Source organism: Protobothrops mucrosquamatus, unplaced genomic scaffold (assembly GCF_001527695.2).
Source record: "Protobothrops mucrosquamatus isolate PMUCROS unplaced genomic scaffold, P.Mucros_1.0 scaffold3636, whole genome shotgun sequence".
Lineage (NCBI taxonomy): Eukaryota > Metazoa > Chordata > Lepidosauria > Squamata > Viperidae > Protobothrops > Protobothrops mucrosquamatus.
The window spans coordinates 62505-81973 of record NW_015389597.1 but is presented as its reverse complement, the minus strand read 5'-3'; the positions used below and the strand labels follow the sequence as shown (position 1 = coordinate 81973).

Here is a 19469-nt window from a genome sequence, read left to right as displayed (position 1 = left end):
CTCTCTTAAGCATTAACTGGAAACTGATAATCCTTAAGGCACAGGTAAACATTTAATGTCTATCAATTACAACTGGAATAGTTGTATAGTTTTTAATGTAGACAAGCAATTAAAGAAATAGCAGTTAACTCAATGAAATTAGTGCCATGGTGGTTGTGACATCTAATGCAGGAAAACACTTCTGTGATGGTATAGTATTATCTATCTATAGCAGGAATGATCTGATGTAAATCCATAATATAATGAGTTATGTAAGCAGTCATATATATATATTGACAATGTTTGTGATGTCTTTGCTTACTCTTCTAAAAATACATCCTGTTTACCAATTTTAGCAATCATAATGGAATCATATAGCATGAACAGTTTTACTATTTCCACCCAATTACAAGTCATAAAATGGTCTGAATAATGCTGCATTAAAAGATTATTTATTTTAGACAAAGATACTTAGTACTAATCCATTCATATAAATGTTTTTAATTTAAACAAAAATACCTGATAGAAATGAGTAAGTAGTCGCAGCTGTGAGCACATTTTCGGTATTGAATCTTCAAATTCTTTCATTCTTTTCATCTCTTCTTCTTGTTGTGAAGCTGTTACTCCCCATTCACCCTTAAGAATGCAATTTTTTAAAAATGGGGTGGTAAATCAATAGGTGCACATTTATTCATTTGTGTCCTTTGTTACACAAAGGAATACACTGATTTTTTTTAGATTAATTACTATGGAACAAAATCATAAATTTGGTTGATGGTTTCTGAATCCTGGAGGACATAAAATCAGTAGAAATTCCCTGGAAAGTTTAACAATCATGAACTAAAAACACCAGATACTGTACATATTTCTTGTCAAAGGACTGATAAAACTACATGAATGTTATTGTGGGAAATTAAGAATTAAAATTCTAGTGCAATGTTGCTTGGGATTTCCAGTATAGTAATTTGCATTTAATTTATAAAGGAATATAAGATGGTCAGTATATAGCATATTTTTCTAAATTCTAATGAATATAATGGATTTATTTCTGAGTAGCATACATACATATACTGTATACAGTAAGGGAAAAATTGTTTGAACCCCTGCTGATTTTGTATGTTTGTCCCGACAAAGAAATGATCAGTCTATAATTTTAATGGTAGGTTTATTTTAACAGTGAGAGACAGAATAACAACAACAAAATCTAGAAAAACACATTTCAAAAAAGTTATAAATTGATTTGCATTTTAATGAGTGAAATAAGTATTTGACCCCTTTGCAAAACATGACTTAGTACTCGGTGACAAAACCCTTGTTGGCAATCATAGAGGTCAGACGTTTCTTGTTAGTTGGCCACCAGGTTTGCACACTTCTCAGGAGGGATTTTGTCCCACTTCTCTTTGCAGATCTTCTCCAAGTCATTAAGGTTTCAAGGCTGACGTTTGGCAGCTCGAACCTTCAGCTCCCTCCACAGATTTTTTTATGGGATTACGGTCTGGAGACTGGCTAGGCCACTCCAGGACCTTAATGTGCTTCTTCTTGAGCCACTCCTTTGTTGCCTTGGCCGTGTTTTGGGTCATTGCCATGCTGGAATATCTATCCACAACCCATTTTCAATGCCCTGGCTGAGGGAAGGAGGTTCTCAACCAAGATTTGATGGTATACACTTTCACCCAGTTCTCCTCTGAATCATTCAGATGTTCATTGGCAAATTTCAGATGGGCCTGTACATGTGCTTTTTTGAGCAGAGGGATCTTGCGGGTGCTGCAAGATTTCAGTCCTTCACGGCCTAGTGTGTATCAATTGTTTTCTTGGTGACTATGGTCCCAGCTGCCTTGAGATCATTGACAAGATCCTCCCGTGTAGTTCTGGGTTGATTCCTCACCGTTCTCATGATCATTGAAACTCCACAAGGTGAGATCTTGTATGGAGTCTCAGATCGAGGGAGATTGACAGTTACTTTGTGTTTCTCCATTTGCGAATAATTGTACCAACTGTACCTTCTCACCAAGCTGCTTGGCAATAATCTTGTAGCCCATTCCAGCCTTGTGTAGATCTACAATCTTGTCCCTGACATCCTTGGACAGCTCTTTGGTCTTGGCTATGGTGGAGAGTTTGGAATCTGATTGATTTGATTGATTGGTTCTGTGGACAGGTGTCTTTTATACAGGTAAGAAGCTGATTAGGAGCATTCCCTTTAAGAGAGTGCTCCTAATCTCAGCTCGTTACCTGTATAAAAGACACCTGGGAGCCAGAAATCTTGCTGATTGATAGGGGACCAAATACTTATTTCACTCATTAAAATGCAAATCAATTTATAACTTTTTTGAAATGCCTTTTTCTGGATTTTTTTGTTGTTATTCTGTCTCTCACTGTTAAAATAAACCTACCAATAAAATTGTAGACTGATCATTTCTTTGTCAGTGGGCAGACATACAAAATCAGCAGGAGATCAAATAATTTTTCCCTCACTATACATACATACAATTGCATCTTTCTACACTGTGTTTCCACTTTTTGTTCATTACTTTTCAGGAAAAAGAACACAGGAAATTTGTTTTATTTGAGTATCATTAAAATACAAGCAGATGCCATAGAATGCCATAGAAAGGCGCTATACCTCAAGTTCTCGCTCCTTTTTCTTTTCTTCAAACTGCAAGCGTAGCTGCAATTCCTCTAAGGCGGCTCGGTACATTGCATCTTGCACATTTTGAAATTCAAGAATCTGATCAAAAACAGCTCGAAGCTGGTTGAGAAGCAGCTATAAGAAATTGTGAAATTGAAAAATAAGATCCTACATCCACAAATATTACATTTAGTGCAAAGATAGATTCAACCAAGGTGTGCAATTCTAAGCTCTCTTATTATGGAACAGTGGGATTTCACTTCTGAATAAATATTATACTGCACACATTGCTAAATGAAAAAAAAAGGGGCGATGAGCATAATCATTACAGAAATAATGTTTAAATAGAGAAAAGGCTTACTCTTGAATCAGTGTCCAGCAAACAGCGAGATATGATAGTATCTAGGAAGACTTCATGAGCTGCAATGATGTGATCTAAGTCCTGAGCTTGTTGGACCTTGTTCCACAGTTCATCCCATGAACATTCCAGGACCTAAGGCATAATTTTAAGTATTTAGTATAATGATGTTCTTCCTTCAGAAACTCTTTATTTAGCACACCCTTTACTCTATACGGCACTACACACATTTCTTCTCCTCAAAACAAAAACAAAATAGACTACAAAATGGTTGGTTGAAGGGTACCTCAAATGTAATATAATACTGCATTTGATGAATGAAATGGACCATTTCTGATGCCAAAACGTGACACTGATGCAGCACCCCAGAAAGCTCTGTAAGAAAATCAAAATATTTGTATATTAAAAATTAGAAGAGATTCATTCATCTAACATTTTTAACAAATACAACTGAGGTTGATAACCTGCACCCTTTCTGAAAGGAATAAAATATAACAACTGATCAAAGATACTTAAAGAAAAAGCATAATATACTATATTTATACTATCATCTTTTTAATCCAATAAATTGAAGCTATAAATTCTAATAGCCAGCATTGTTTCCAGTTAATAATAATATGACAAGCAGAGTCAAGTGAGAAACCAAAGTTAACTGTATACTTTCCGTATAATAAATGAAGCAATGCTGCTTTTTACTAAGATACTTGGTTCATTTAACTTAGTCCTGTAAGCCTGGCAGCATCTCTTCATACTTTTTTCTAACTCCACATGTTGACTGAACTTGGCACCTTCAAAATGTAAAGCTCTGGCTCTACTAATGAGCTACAACCATCTCCCAAATTGTTAGTAAGAACATGGGGAAAAAAGTATTTCAAATGGCAGAACAACAAAAACCAAAAGATAAGAAATGGTTCCTCAGAAGTAGGGATGGATGAATCTGTTAATCCCCAGCTCTGCTTTTTCATTTCACTGCAGCTTATTTTAAAAAGGTGGTACAGAACAATAAAAGTTATTACAGGAATGAGAAATGTTGCCTAATAAACCTATTATTTTAGAGGAATGTTCATGCTTGGCCAGGGCCAATACTCTAACTTATGAGATACCTTCTTGGCTTATTAACAAAAGAAAGGTGACTTTCCTATTAGGTGGATTGACAAGTGGTTTCCAATAGCTACTTTGCTCAACGCAGGAAGGGAGAGACTTATCCTCAGAAATTATAATACTCTTTTGGGAGAGAACTTTGCTGAAATGTTTAGGCCAAACTCTGTGAGGAAAGGAGATAAGCTTTCTCAGTCAAGGGTACTCAAATGTGGAACAAGCTTCAAAAGAAGATAAAGCCATGCCAAAGCTTTCCTTTTGCATACTAGATGTCAAAGCCTACTTGGTTGCCTTAGCCCACCTGTGACAGAGAAAGGTTAAAGAATTACTACCCTGTAGCTATTCCTTTCTATACAAAAAATGTTTTATAGTACTTGAGATGCACAAAAAACAAAAGCCATAACATCTAATATAAAAGGAATCATACTAGGAATACAACATGCTGAAACAATGCAAGAAAGTTTCTAAGGCTTGATCTCTTCTAATGTTTATAACGTAGCAAGATTTTGCTTATTACTTACATGATGTAATAGTCTTACATCACAGATAAGACTAAAAATTGTTGAAAAAAAAAGGAATTGGCAAGTGTGTGAATTACTACTTATATTGTAGCTGAAAAGCATGGATGCCTTCAAATTTAGCTTTTGTAGGGCTACCAAATCTGGATGACCATTTGTTGGTAGCAAAGAGACAGAAAATCTAACTTCTTCTGCAGCTCAGGTCTGATAGACTTAGCTTAGTGTTTAAAAAGGAGTGCTTACTGAGCTGATTTTAATCCTTGTTGTAATGCCTGAACAGGGTTTTGCTCTTCCCTGTCTCTGTCTCATTACTTCATTTCCATCCAGTTTTGTTGCCTTCCTTCTCCATCCTGGCCTTCTGGCAAATACAGGCAAACACATGCACAGGTATATATGTCTTTGTGTATACTGTAAATTTCAGCCTAAATCAATCCATTATTTGAAGGTTATGAATGATTCCAATAAAGGATTCAAACTGGGTCTCATGAACCAGTTTGGTGTAGTGGTTAAAGAGCTGGAATAGGAGCATGGTCTTTTATAGTTATGGTCTTTTATCATGGAAGCCAGCTGGTAATTTTGAGCCAGTCACTTTCTATCAGCAATACTGTAGACTGCGAAACAAAAAATAAAACAGCTACCACACTCCATCTGGTGGATTGTGGTTCATAACTCACAAATGTGTAACAATCTTACATTCAGTGTAATGGAACTACACTGAAAATTTCCATCAACAACTGACTTAACTGATCAAAATATTTAATCAATTAAACCAATAATTATAAGCTCTCAGTTGTTTAAAAAAACAAATGTTCCACAATATTGATTTATTTTTAAAATTATCTAACAATCTCACCAGTATGGTTGCTTATAAAATAAATACTCATTTAATCTTCAGAAATTTAAACTTCTTATAGGCCTGAAGAAGAACTACCCAACAAACCTATACAGGTAGTCCTTGCTTATTAACTACCTTGTTTAGTGAATGTTCAAAATTACAATGGTATTTAAAAAACCACCTAACTAATCCTTGCATTTACAAGTGTCACAATGTCTTTCAGTCATGAGATTGCTATTTAAGTACTTTGCAAGTGGTGCACATTTATGATCACTGCATGGTCTCATGATCACAGGATTGCTATTCAGATGCTTTGCAACCATCTTGGGATAACCAGAGTTAATAAAGAAGGCAGAAGTAAAATTGTAGGCAGAAATAAGTTATAGCCATATGGTGTTTTAATTAGCAACCATGTTTAGTGACTAAGTTGCTGGTAAAATGAAGTTTTCCAATTAGAAAATGGGAGCACCTGACCAACTTTGGCAGGATGCTGAGGTGAACAGAGGACCACCAGGGAGTTTTAAGGCTTCAGAGTAGAATGCGAAAGAGTTGAAATAACATTCCAGGGACCATTTCCGTAGGCAAATCACTAACACATTGTTGCCAAATAATACAATATGGATTTTTACATACAGTCAAAAGCTCAATCAGCTTTTTACTTTTAATTGAAGCTGCAATAAAAATTATACAGAAAAAATAAACACTCCAAAATAAAGGAAACATAACAAAAACAATAGGGGAGTGCAGTGGCAGAAATGTCCAGTGTCATTATACACTGCTTTGGTAGAAGGTATCTCACGAGATTAGAGAATAAAGAAGTAAGAATATTCCTATTCAGCATATCCACATTTGCACATAATTAACACACATATTCTACCAGCCCAGTGTCTTAAACAATACCCCTTGCTTTCTATAAATGGCTATGTCACAAGTAGTAAAAGTGAAGAACTGCATCATTTTCTGAATAGATGCCTTACAGATGAAATGAACTTTAACTTAGCATCCCCTCTACCACATCAAGGCTGCCATCCAGAGCCCCACAATGCCAGTGTGGCAGGAGAAGATGAAAAACGAAAGGATAGACATTAAAAACTCAAAACTGTAAAGTACTACTCACAAAGACTTGCTTGCTGATATCTATGGAATGTGATAAGCTTTACCCCCATTGTATTTGGTTAGTAAATAAATAAAATATCTAAATGTATACATAAATTTAATTTATTTACAAATTAAATAAAATTTATATAAATAAATATTGGGCTAGTTTGCAAATGTTGCCCCCTTCTGGTAAAAAGAACTACTCAAGCTGTCAGTGCTATGGGTTTTTCTGTGCAAACGCTGGAGGGAGGATAAATTACTACCCACGTGGAAACCCTAACCAATAGTAGGCAGCTATCCTTTTGGGAAACTGACTTCTATATTTATTCTGAATATAAAGGTTAGAAGGTAGCTAATTAGTAAAAAATAATAATTTCCATAACTTTATATACCATGTAAAATATGCAATTGGGTTTTTTCTATTGTAATAAAGTAGCAACTAATAGCAAGTTTATTTAAGCTTTACAGACAGAACATCATTAGAGCCTATTCATTTTGAATTTAATTAAATCAGTTCAATGATCACAATGTACCAGAACTTATTCTAAGAACATACTCTAAACTTACTCTAGGTTTACTTTAAACTTCCAGAATAACCTGAAGAATATTCTCTTCTATTGATAATCTGAAGAATTATGGATAGAAAACAGCAACTGATGTAATTATGCACTGAACTTAATCCCTTACCAGGCATATTTTTTAGAAGTTTTGCATTGCACATATGTCCTTTCCATATGTCAGTAAGAATATATTCCATCCGTTTTGCTCTCCATAGGAAGTTAAACACCCTCAGATAGTGGCTCATACACTCTCGTGTAAACATCTGCAAATAATAGCAACATTCGATCATAACCTTTAAAACGTCAAGTACTGCTGCTTCCATTGCTTCAAGTATCTCTATTAAAAGGATAGTGCAATAGCTTAAGATCATTGACTCAAGAAGCTGAGTTATGGGTGCTGAATACAAAGACTCAGTCAAGTTACAGTCTTATTATTAAGAAGTCTCACATTAGTACGTAAGGATTTCTCTTGTTCCTCTGTGCTACAATAAATACAAGGAAAACAGCATGATGGGGATTTGTGTTGTGCAAAAGAAGCTCTGGGTTCATTTATCTCAGCATCCCTAGATTCAAGGGCTTTTGTACCTGCTCCTCAGAGCATCTTCAGCCGAAATACAGGAGTTACGGCAAACCTTTTACTAAATACACATATTCTGAATGCACCAAAAAGTTAAGGTCTGTGCTGCAGTCATGATTAGCTACTGCTTCAGTTCCTCATCTGAGTGTATAGGGAAGATAGAGTCCCATTAATCCCCCTGTACAATTTCTCTATGCTGTTTCATTACTAGAAATAATTGAAGACATAGAAAATAAGACATTTTATTGGATGAATAAATCTTTGTGTTGTGTAACAAATAGCTAAGATTCAGTTGTTAGCATCCTCCCAAAGTAGTAAAATCTCCCTTTCCTTGATCCTTACTGTCTCAAACTGTGTTTTAATGCCTGTTGAAATAATGATTTGTGTTCATTAACTGAAAGATCTTTTGATAAAATCTGAGAGATTTTTGCAACTAACTCGATAATCAAAAAATGTTTAGAAAACAGTTGCTGCTTTTTTTCACCTCTTATCTATAGATCAATCTGAGAAATGCAAAGCTTCAAAGGCCAAGAGCATATTTTATAACCCAGAAAAAATTCATCATTTGAATCAAACGTTCTACATTTTGACATCTTTGCCTAGTATACAAAATTAAATAAAATATTAGAGTTCTAATCATAAAGAACTATGCTTATTTTCATGTTTTATTTGATATCATAACAACCTTAAACAATTAGATTATGAGTGGTGGATGGAAACTGAAAAAGTGATTTATCAAAGCGAGATATAATTGTTTTTATTGATAGATGTTTATATACTTCCCTTGCCCAAGATTCCAATGTCTACTGGGCTTCTTTATTTTCATGATATATAGCTTTAAATTCTGTTCCTTATATAGGTTGGGTTGATTTATTTAAGGAATAATCACATTAAAGGATATTATATTATAAACTATAGCTATAATAAAATCTTTCCACTACCTTTCAATTCTCAACATGTAAAAGGTTTATTATAATGAAAGGAAAATACATTAAATGGTTAACAGCATGCTACAACAAAAATTAAATATTAAGGAACTGATTACATAGCTCTATAACTACTCATAACGTATGGAGAAGGATATAGAATATACAAATGGATTAACAGATGTTAAGTTAGATATTATCTTCCTTTGATTAAACTATATGTAGCAAATACCTTCTGACCGAACTTTCATTTTTGACACCTCGTTCACAGAGCACTGTTATTCTTTACGTATAGTAAAAGCATTTTGAACAATGGTGCTATTTTCTCATCTGTTTTAATGAATACTATATATCACATTTATTTAAAGAGAACAAATAGGTTCCCTAAAATACATTTTATAGTTCACACAAATTATCCCAAATTAGTTGCTACAGTTTTAGAATAATGGCTGAAAATGAAAATCCATTTATTAAGTACTTTCTAAAATCTCCGACAGAGCAAATGAATTATTTATTTCAAATAATGACGGTCTTAAAATGTAGCATTTTAACACTCATTAATAATTTAGGAAATTGAAATTTTGGCTGTACTCTTAATACAATGAGTACATCAAAGATATCAAGCAATCTCTTTAATCATGTACTTCTAAAAGTACAAAGGCTATTTTAATAACAAGTATTTAGAGAACTAAGTAGCTAATTCTAGGTAGGAGGGGATCAGAAATGGACAAACTGAGCTATACATCCTTACCGTTGCAATTGGCCCATCAACATGATAGTCTAAACTGAAAACATCCCAACCAGTATCACCTGGAGACACCTTTAAAAAAAGTTATAAATATTTCAGCAAATCAGTTACATAGTTATTTAGCTATTTTCCCAAAGTAATCATGATCTAGCATTTAGTAACGATCAGTGGTGAATTGCCAAGACATAGTGGGTAAAAGAAAGACCAGCCTTATTTAACCAATCTAAAATGTTAGACTAGAAGATAACTCTATTTGTCAGTACACAGAATAAAGGAAATATAACTGTGACATTTTCTGTTCAGATAAGCAAAAAGAAGGACAAAGATGAAGTTACATCTATAACAAATCAGACTGAATAATGCAGCATCTTAACAAAACGGTATCAGAATAAATTCAGCAGAACTGTAATTTAGGCCATAATACACCACATATACATTATGAGTATGCTTAATTCGGATTATAGCCTTATGTTTTCATTATCAAACATACTGCACTGTAATATCTATAACTGTCTAAGTATTGGCACTCATTTTTCAGTGAAATAACAATTAGTGTAAGGTCAAGAAAATCTGACAATCCAGAAAGATGATAATACTTTGGATGCTGCTGACCTCAGAGTATATTTTTCTTATTTTTGACAAATCAAATCTAAGCCTATCATGAAATATTAAAATGGCGCAGAAATACCTCCAAAAGTCTAACATCCAAGCGTTTGAGGATCTCAGGATTATCAAACTGTGCGTTAGTTGCCCTGACAGCTGTTTCAAGGATTCCTGTCAGATTATGCTGATACAAGGTTGTAGCTGGTCTCGCAAGTTCTGGCCTATTTTTAAATAATATAAATAAAAGACAGATATGTCATTGTTATTATACCCCATTTCCATCCAGCTGTAGATGCAATAGTTTTACAATCAGTTGTAAAACTGCACAAAAGAATATGCACATTTTCAAGTTTTCTACATCACATTATTTTTTGTAGTTGCAAATACTATAAATTTCAACAACAGCAACAACTCTAATCCACCAATCATTCATATTTCAGTTCATATCCAGGGGTCAGGATGCAGAAGCCAATGAAAATACCCATAGCAGTTTCTTCCATTCATGTTCAACTGAATTCATACAGAAACTGATAATGTTTTTCAAACTTCAGGTCATATCTGAATTAACCTATTAGCACTGCAACACAATTTTTCCTTTAATATAAAATCTTTTTAGATGATGCATTCTTTTCTTCTGCTCCTATTTTTAAAGGATTTTCTTATTTTCCTCTTTTTAAACAAGTATACCCTGTGGGGCTAGGAAGAGATAGTGACATAAAATGACTACAGAAGAATGCTTCCAAACAGCTACACTATCTATAGTTTTGGGGAACTTCTTTATATAAAAGATGGTTGTCCTATCTAGAATCGATTAGTTCAAAATATATATTGTAAAAATTGATAAGAAAATATTGCTTTTGTATTCCAAAAACTGTTTTAGATGCTTCGTTTTAAATTTAGTGACAAAGACTGTGCAGTTGTGCTTTTTGTATTAAAGAATATTTAGAACCAAAGCTTATATTCCCCAGAACCTGAAATAGCAAATTAAAAATTCTATGTCAAAAAGTGTTTATTTCCATTAATCCACAACTCTCCAGTGTTTGACACACCAAAATGTTGTGCCAATTTTCTGTCTCATTATCATTCCCTGCTGCACTTGAGTGTAGTGATGTTACATCAATTCAGCTCTTGGACAAATAGACATCTCTTTGATGTCTGGCAAGCAAATGGAATCCTTTGTAATGAAAAATTGGCATTATTGAAGGAAAAGAAATGTAACAAGTAGAAAGTCTGTAATTATACTATTGAAATGCCATTGTAAAAGAAAATCCAAGATGCTTTTAAATATATTGACACGAAGGGAAGTAGGTGGGGTGCTGAATTTAAAAGTACGGGATCCAGGAGTTTTAAAAGCTTGGGATCTGAATAGACATTTAAATAAATATATCATGATATATTCATCAAAAGGTAGTCTTTACTTTCTCTTTGTCAAAATATTACTCAGTGATAGCAGCCACCAAATAGTAAAATCCAGAGTGCAGAATTTAAAGTTTTATATCTTCAGGATTTATTTGGCAGCTGCATGCTGAGGCAATAAATAACAGAAGATACCATATAAATTTAATATCATGGCAATTCTTATTCTCAAATTTACAATCTAAGATGCTGAAAAACAAAACAAGATGAGAGAATCAATTAAAATTAATGTAGAAAAAAGAGCAGAATTTTAAAAGATTTGATTGATGCTGTTAATGGCTGATGCACAAACAATTCAAATAGTGCAATCCATTCTCTATTTTATAATGTATATATGAAATCTAATCATGTCCGAAGTTATCTTAGTGAAAAGGTATAATGTAAATTTAATAAAGTTTTAAATACAGAGAATGAGAAGGATTATATTTTAGATTAATAGTGCAATCTTATGAACATTTATTACGCAGTAAATGTAGCTGTTTGAACTAAAAGAAACTTACTTTTGAGTGTACACAGATAGGATTGTACCATCAGGCTGCAATCCTATGCACACTCACCTGAAAGTAAGTTGAATGCATAGTTAATATCATATGAAGAACTTTCAAAAACTTTTAAAAGAACAGATACAAGAGATCAGCTTTTTAAAATTTTGGAAAACTGTTCCACCAAAGTTTAAAAGAACCAAATGTTTCCCAATAAAAACTTGGAAAAAAAAATCAAAAGTAGAGTGATTTATCACTGAATAAAATAATAAAGTGATAAGAGATAAAGATATATATTATAAATTTCAATATTGGGCTTCACAGATACATTTCTTTCTTTGCATTTTTCTTTAATTAAAGAATAGGAAAAAAGAAAAATAACAACTATGTGTATGTGTGTGTGGGTGCACATACTGAGACACATGGAATTTCTCAAAAGTCTTAGTGCAGCTTTAGGTTTTAAGCTTTAAAAGAATAAAGCTGCACTTTTGTGACACTCTATATATGGGGTTCTATATATGTATATAAACTTATAAAGTTTTATACAAGAGTTTTAGTAAAGGTTCTTTTTGTCCAGAACATTCCTATACTGATGAGTTCCTCTCCCGTTTTATAAGGTAAATAATAATCCTCTATAAAATAATATTCTACATGTCCAATGAAATAGAATTATCTTATAAAAGCATCATACCTGTATTAAACGTTAAGGTGACAAATGATAGTTTTTACAACCACAGATTAACAGAATCATCCCTCTAAATCTGCATTTACTTACTTTAACAAGTCCATTAAATGTCTGATAAAATCTCCTTGACCAAGGAGCAAATAACGTCTCATGGCTTGCATATGCTCCAGTAAATTGTACTTCTTATTGAGCACATCTAGCAAGTATTTGCTGGTCTCAAAATATGCAGCATCTATTTTTCCCTGAAATGCATTTTCCAAATCAGTGAACATTTCAACAGCTGTTACGGGAAAAACAAGAAGTTACCAAGATTGCAAAACAAGCAAAACTTATTAACTCTTGCACTCAGTATAATTATTTGACTTGAATTCCATAAAATGAATTGTTTCCAGGTACACCCAAATCATTTGATGGTGAATAGAATATTAAATACTTGCTTGTTTAATGGTGCTATAGTGATTTTTTTAGAGGTAGCAGGGATTCTTATTTCATCAAAGTGACATTGTGAATGTGCTAAGCATGTTCCCTCTATTTTTTAGTACCAAACCATGAACCCTAAACTAATCCCAGGAAATTCTCTGCAAGGTTAGATGAAGATTAAACATTTGAAAAGGTATCTATTCCATCTATAGGAAAGCTGGATGGCTTACATGGGCATGAGAAATTGGCTCTGCTAGATTTGCTTCATAATTGAAAGTCCAAGTGCAGAGGTTGGAGCTTCTCCTTGACCCAATGATATACGATGCAAAGGGTGGAGATAGCAGCTAGTTAACTTTTAATTAATTTAAGGTACCATGGCGCTGGGGTCTTACCTACACATATAGAATTTGCCTTGTTTTTCATGTCCAGGTTATACCCAGGCTAGTCTATGGCACTGAGCAATATGTGAAGCTTTCAGGAAAATTGGCTTTACCTATAAATGTTACATTAACTTAAGAAGGACCTAAAATCCCAGGTCACAGGCTCACCATTAAGATCAACAGACAAAATAAATGCTTAAACAGAAAATATGACTTGGATCATTTTATGCAACGACTGAACTAAGCTACTGTTCTAATCAGTTTTAAGAAGGTTATGAGAGTTATGAAAGAAGCTCCCAACTGAGTATCCCCTGGAGCAATGGTGATGTCACCAGCTAATCCTGTCAAACCAGAAGTACCTTGGTGTTTCTGACAGGAGTATGATATGATATAAATTAATATAGTATGGTGCTTTGAGATTTAGTTCCCAAAAAGTGCACAAATAAATGAATATGCAGTAGCAGTTGCTGGGTGATCTCAAGAAAAAAATGCAGCTGCTTTAAAGACTGCAGACAGGTGATATGCTTGTGCTCATACATATTGAAGAATATTTTCAGAAGTAAATCCAAAGAAACAGTTTCTTATATATAAATTTTCAAATAATAATAAATTTGAAATTGTAACTGGAAAAATAATTACAATTATGTGAAGTTTTCAATCAGAAATTCAAGTCCATGAATTTGATCATTATCTTTAAATTAGCTTTCCAAAATATGTACCTTGAGATTTAAATAAAATAAATATAATAAAATATATATTTTTTTAAAATATAAAAGCCACTTTCCCAGTTCGAATGAGCTTTCCAAACTTGATTGTCCTGATTTGACAATTTGATTCAAGGCACGAACTAACCTGATTTTTTTAATCAAACACATAATTCAAATCAGATTTAACTGACAAATAATTTGTCATTTTGCATATAAGCTAAAATGCTCAACATGATTATGACTTTTGTTATTTAAACTCCTGCAACAAGAAAATAATGAACTAGCAACACCGTTATACTTAAACACACTATATATGAGAGTGCACTATATATTTAGAATCACACAACCCATTATTCAGGTGTTTCTGCACCTCTTAAAGAAAGACTTTATGGTGCCGTACAAGCCAGAAAACCTTGGCTCTTGAACTTTTTACACAATATTATTGTTTCAGATAATGATAACCTGAAAATAATGAAGTCAAAAACAAAGTTACTGCTGAGTTTTTATGTAACCTTAAGACAAAATTCTGTATGGCAAAAGTTAACAAACAACCTATATAAACTAGTAAAGTAATCTTATTCTAATTTCATACCATCTTTTGGAGATTCTGCAGATCTGGGCACAGCTATCATCTTTGATGATGGACTTTGGTCATGACAAACCTGATGTAAGAAGTTTATGGATTTTCCTATTAGGAGAACCTAAATATAAAAAGGACATTATTTTTGAAGTTTTTTAAGAGCAGAACATTTTCCCTTTCAAAGCATTTTTCAGGGAGTACGCTTATTAAAATAAAGCATACAAAAAGCAAACAATAAATGTACAAAATTTACTCCAGCTTTGATAGCCCCTTCCAATCTATACTCAGACTTAGCAAATAAAGAGGGGGATTCACCTTGGTTTAAATGACAGGTTTATCACTTTGGATGCCAGGCTTAGTAGAATGTTTTCACCATTTATTGTAAAAAAAAAAGTTATATGTGCCCAATTTTGGAGACTAATCTGAAAAAAAAGGCTCTATAGCAGTGGTTCTTTGACCCAATTGCTTCATGTCCAAGTCACAAATATTGTCATTACTCCGCACCTGTGTTATTTCACACAAGTGGCTTAGCAGTAGCAATTCCAAACTGGACTCTCACAAAAAGCAACTATAAATTTCTAATGAATGGGATATGCCAAATTACCCCCACTTTAAGAATCACTGCTCTATCGAATATCAACTTTTATAAGGTATGCTTCCATATCATGTGTGTGTGTATCTGTATGTACGTGTGTAAGTCAATTTTAAAGTGATCAGAACATTCTACCAGGTTTATTTTTTCATACCTTTCTGGAGTGATCCATTGTAATGAAAGAAGGAATCATTGATTTTCTTAATGTATATTTGTCATGCCACAACCGATCTGTTTTCACTGTAGGATCTGAAGCTACAAAGAACTGTGGATAAAACAGTTTCATAATAAGCCAAAATATGATACATATACAAGCACATATATTTTTCTATATATAAAAACTAATATATATTTATATATACTGTAGAATGATAAGAGTTGGAAGGTACCTTAGAAATCATTTAATCTAGCTCTCTATTCAATGCATCCTTATCTATATTTTTATCAGAATATTACTTTTGCGGCTTAGCCATAACCTATTGGCAAAAAAAAGTATGGCTTATTTATTTTTTAAAACTTGTGTGCTGTCTTGCAAAACCAAATTTTCTCAAGGTAGCTTACTATAGAGTCATTTAAAAGGTATTTATTTTTAAAAGACCATCAATTCACAGCAAAGAGATATGAACACATGCTGCACAAAATTGGACGTTTTTAAGCCTTTCTGTTAGCCTAAAACATTAAGAAATGAATCATGTCATAATAGCATCCAGTTTGTTCAGAATCTAGTTAATTTTGAGCTTTATAGGGCACAAAATCAATTAAGTATAACCTAGAGATTTTTTATCTTTTCAAAAAAGAAAATATGTCCATCTATTTAAGAAATACACCTAGAGAAAACTGAACCATGGTGCAGAAAAGTTTAGTTCCCCCCTCCCCTTTTGCTTATAGCCATAGGTTCCTAATGCACATTAGATCATCTGTTAAATAATTCAAAAATAAGAGCAATCCCCTCATTCATTATCTATTTCCCCAATGTTGGAAACAAAACAGAAGAATCCATAGGAGTCCAATTCTCTGAGATTAAAGTATATACAGTAGATCTAAAAAGTGTCTATCCCACAGCTCTTCAGCTGAGAGTTCTCACGTTAGAAAAATTCAATAGACCAATGTAATACAAAGTGAATTAAAATATATTAATCATGAATATCAAAGGAATATACAACAATTTTGGCAGAACATGTAATATTCAGGAAAGGTTCAAATAAAGTTTGCTATTAGTATTAATATCCCTGTATCATAAGCAATATACATTTATGCATTAGAACAGGGGTCTTCAAACTTGGCCCTTTTATGACTTATGGACTTCAACTCCCAGAATTCCTCAGCCAGGCACACTGGCTGAGGAATTCTGGGAGTTGAAGTCCACAAGTCATAAAATGGCCAAGTTTGAAGACCCCTGCATTAGAACTTAGTTTTGAAATGTATCTCTCTTGATAGATACAGTACCAACACCTTGATCTCTTCCTTCCCATAGGATGAACTTCATTCTTTCTTTTTCTAGCTAAATAACCTCTGCAGTATCTCAGACACTTCCCCATTGAGGAGACTGGGCCTCTGGAATGGCCTCCTGTAGGAGTTCTATCTGTTTGAACATTATCTGCTTTCTGAAAAAAGTTAAAAACAGAGCTTTTCCAGGGGGCTTTGGGGGATCTAATATCATGTGTTGCTTTCGGACATTTATTTGTAAGATATCTTTGTTTGATTACTTTTGTACGTTCATTTTATTAAATTGAGCCACCAAGAGTTTTCAACAATTGTGAAGAGTTAGAAATTGATGGATAAATATTTATTTATTTTTACTTTATTTATATCCTGCTTTTATTATTTTTACAAATAACTCAAAGGGTGACATTCTCATAAATTATCAATAAATTTGCACATTTCTCTGCTGGTTCTCCACAATTATGGCTGGACACCCCATCAACAGAAAAGCATACAAAATTCAGGCATTAAGACAAATATAAATTGGTACATATCACCACATCTGGTTTAAGAAAGTAGTTTATTTCAATCCTGATTTGGTTGCTTGCCTTGCTAAATGCCTCCTTTCCTCAAGGCCAAACTGCCCCTTTTATCTGCCTGCATATTCATCTTATATCTCAATATATTCTTGCTTTGCTCATTCCCTCACTCTCTTTACTGTGGTAATCAGGGATCCTAACCTTACATTGTTCCTACTAATATATTACACAAAATGAAGGGAAGGATCTTCATCTGTTAGTTCCTCAAAATAAATACATGCATATACTTTGTAATATAAGCAATGGTGAGATTCAGCTGGTTCGCACCACCAGTAGCTAATTTTTTGTTGCCCAGGCCCAGAATGGACTTCCGGAAGCGGCATCCACACAGAGAACCGTTTATTCACATATTTGAATCCCACCACTGAATATAAGCATTTTTAAAGTATTAGCATTGCTACATGTTATTTATAAGGATGTTTTAAATCCATTTTGTTCCAAGTTAAAAGAAAGAAAAAGATAAGATTGTTTACACAACAATGGAAGTGGGCACATTTAAACAATATTGGGACTTCTATAAACAAGGTAATAAATCTCATTATACCCATTCTAATGCAAACACATTAGTTGGATGTCTTTGATCACTATCTTCACTGTCAACTGAATGCAATTTCTGAATTAGATGTTTCGGCTATTTATATGCATACATCTTAATCCCATGAACCAGACCTTTTCTGAAAGTAGATTACTCTGTTTTTATGTAAGAAACCATAAGAACTTGTAAAGACATCCCATTTTCAATTTTTAAAATTTACGTATGAGTAGACAAGATCACATGCATCAGTCTAAACCACATATTCATGTATGTGCTATGCAAAGAAGCAAAAGCAAAAAAGGAACAAATATGGATATGTGAAAAGCAGCGAGGCGGAACAGACCCCAAAACATAACATTCTATCCCCCTCATATACACATTTGCACTGGAACATAGTAGTAACTCATAAATATGTATATACCACGTGTACACTTACTCATTTAGGAAAGTATGTTTTAAAGGACCATTTTCTAAAACTGACTATAGCTATTCTGCTCAACAACAGGCATGAAACCATAATTGAAGTATTAATGAGAAAAATATGGTTTTAAATCCATCAGACAATTAAATCATCTTTCAGAACCATGAAAACGTTCATTTTATAACCAGGGCAAAGTAACATGCAATGAATGTATTTAGAAAACACTATTTTTATATTTAAAAAAAATACAAAAAGCAAGAAGAGCATTTTATAATAATCCAATGAAAAAAAGAGATCTTGGAAAGGGTGAAGGAAACCAAGGTCAGAACATAATTGCAATATAATTATTTTATCGAGTCACTTTACGCATTCAAGGTTCTTTGAGTTTTGTTATTATATCTAGTACAAAAAGAATTGCAAGAGAAATGAGAAATCATAGTACAATCTAACTGATGAACAAATGCCAAGGCCTTCCAACCAACAGATAACAGGGGTGATTTTCTGCTGAGAAAATTAAGAGCCTGTTTACAAAAGCAATCAAAGTCCCAAAGGAAAACCCACATTTTCATTTGCCCCAATGTAATGAGGCCCTCTTCCCTCCAAGAAAACACTATATGACAAGCTTTTGTAAGGGTCATATTCAGCAGGATATTCATATTTGCTATAGTAGAATGTTCTTGGGGCTTTAACCCCATAAGATTTCTATATCAGACGGAACTTTATTCTACTAATTAAAGTTCCAAGTTTAAAATGGATGTTGTGCATTAAGCATCTTTTAGTACATACCCAAATTAAATGCTGACTGTTAATGGACATCCTCCATATATTTTGACTTTAACTGAAAGAATTTCTCATCCAACATGGCTGCTTTTGAAAATTTGTGAAGTTATTGAATTTATAATTTATAATCTATTTCAGCAAACATTAAGGAATATTAAAAAAAAATTAAAAAACAAAAATAAATCAATTATTGCATATTCATATTATATCTCTGATAAATATGGGACATGATTCCTTAGTTCCTGGTCATTTTATCCTGATATGCATAACTTTTTTTACATCCAAACCATATTTGATTGGTTGGTTTATGGCTTATAGACATTGGACCTACGAATAGAATAGAGTGGAGTGACGTGGACTGGAATGGAATGGAATTTGGAATGGGAAAGAATAGAACAGAACAGAACATAATACTTTATTTGGCTAAGTGTGATTAGACACACAAGGAATTTGTCTCCAGTGCAGAAGCTCTCAATGTACATGCAAAGCAGTAGAGTAGTAATAATCATAATAATAATACCAAT

At 33.3% G+C, this 19469-nt stretch overlaps 1 protein-coding gene across 1 annotated transcript in view; it reads right to left on the bottom strand.

The window, feature by feature from the left end:
* Positions 1–19469, bottom strand: part of TUBGCP3 (tubulin gamma complex associated protein 3) — a 63674-nt gene that overhangs the window by 7184 nt on the left and 37021 nt on the right. Inside the window, exons 12-21 of the mRNA XM_015827349.1 lie at positions 15343–15453; positions 14609–14717; positions 12600–12789; positions 10012–10147; positions 9327–9395; positions 7200–7335; positions 3250–3338; positions 2967–3098; positions 2600–2740; positions 499–615 (exon numbers count right to left, since the gene is read on the bottom strand). Of these exons, the coding sequence (XP_015682835.1) occupies positions 499–615; positions 2600–2740; positions 2967–3098; positions 3250–3338; positions 7200–7335; positions 9327–9395; positions 10012–10147; positions 12600–12789; positions 14609–14717; positions 15343–15453 (1230 nt within the window). The remainder of the gene's footprint in view (positions 1–498; positions 616–2599; positions 2741–2966; positions 3099–3249; positions 3339–7199; positions 7336–9326; positions 9396–10011; positions 10148–12599; positions 12790–14608; positions 14718–15342; positions 15454–19469) is intronic.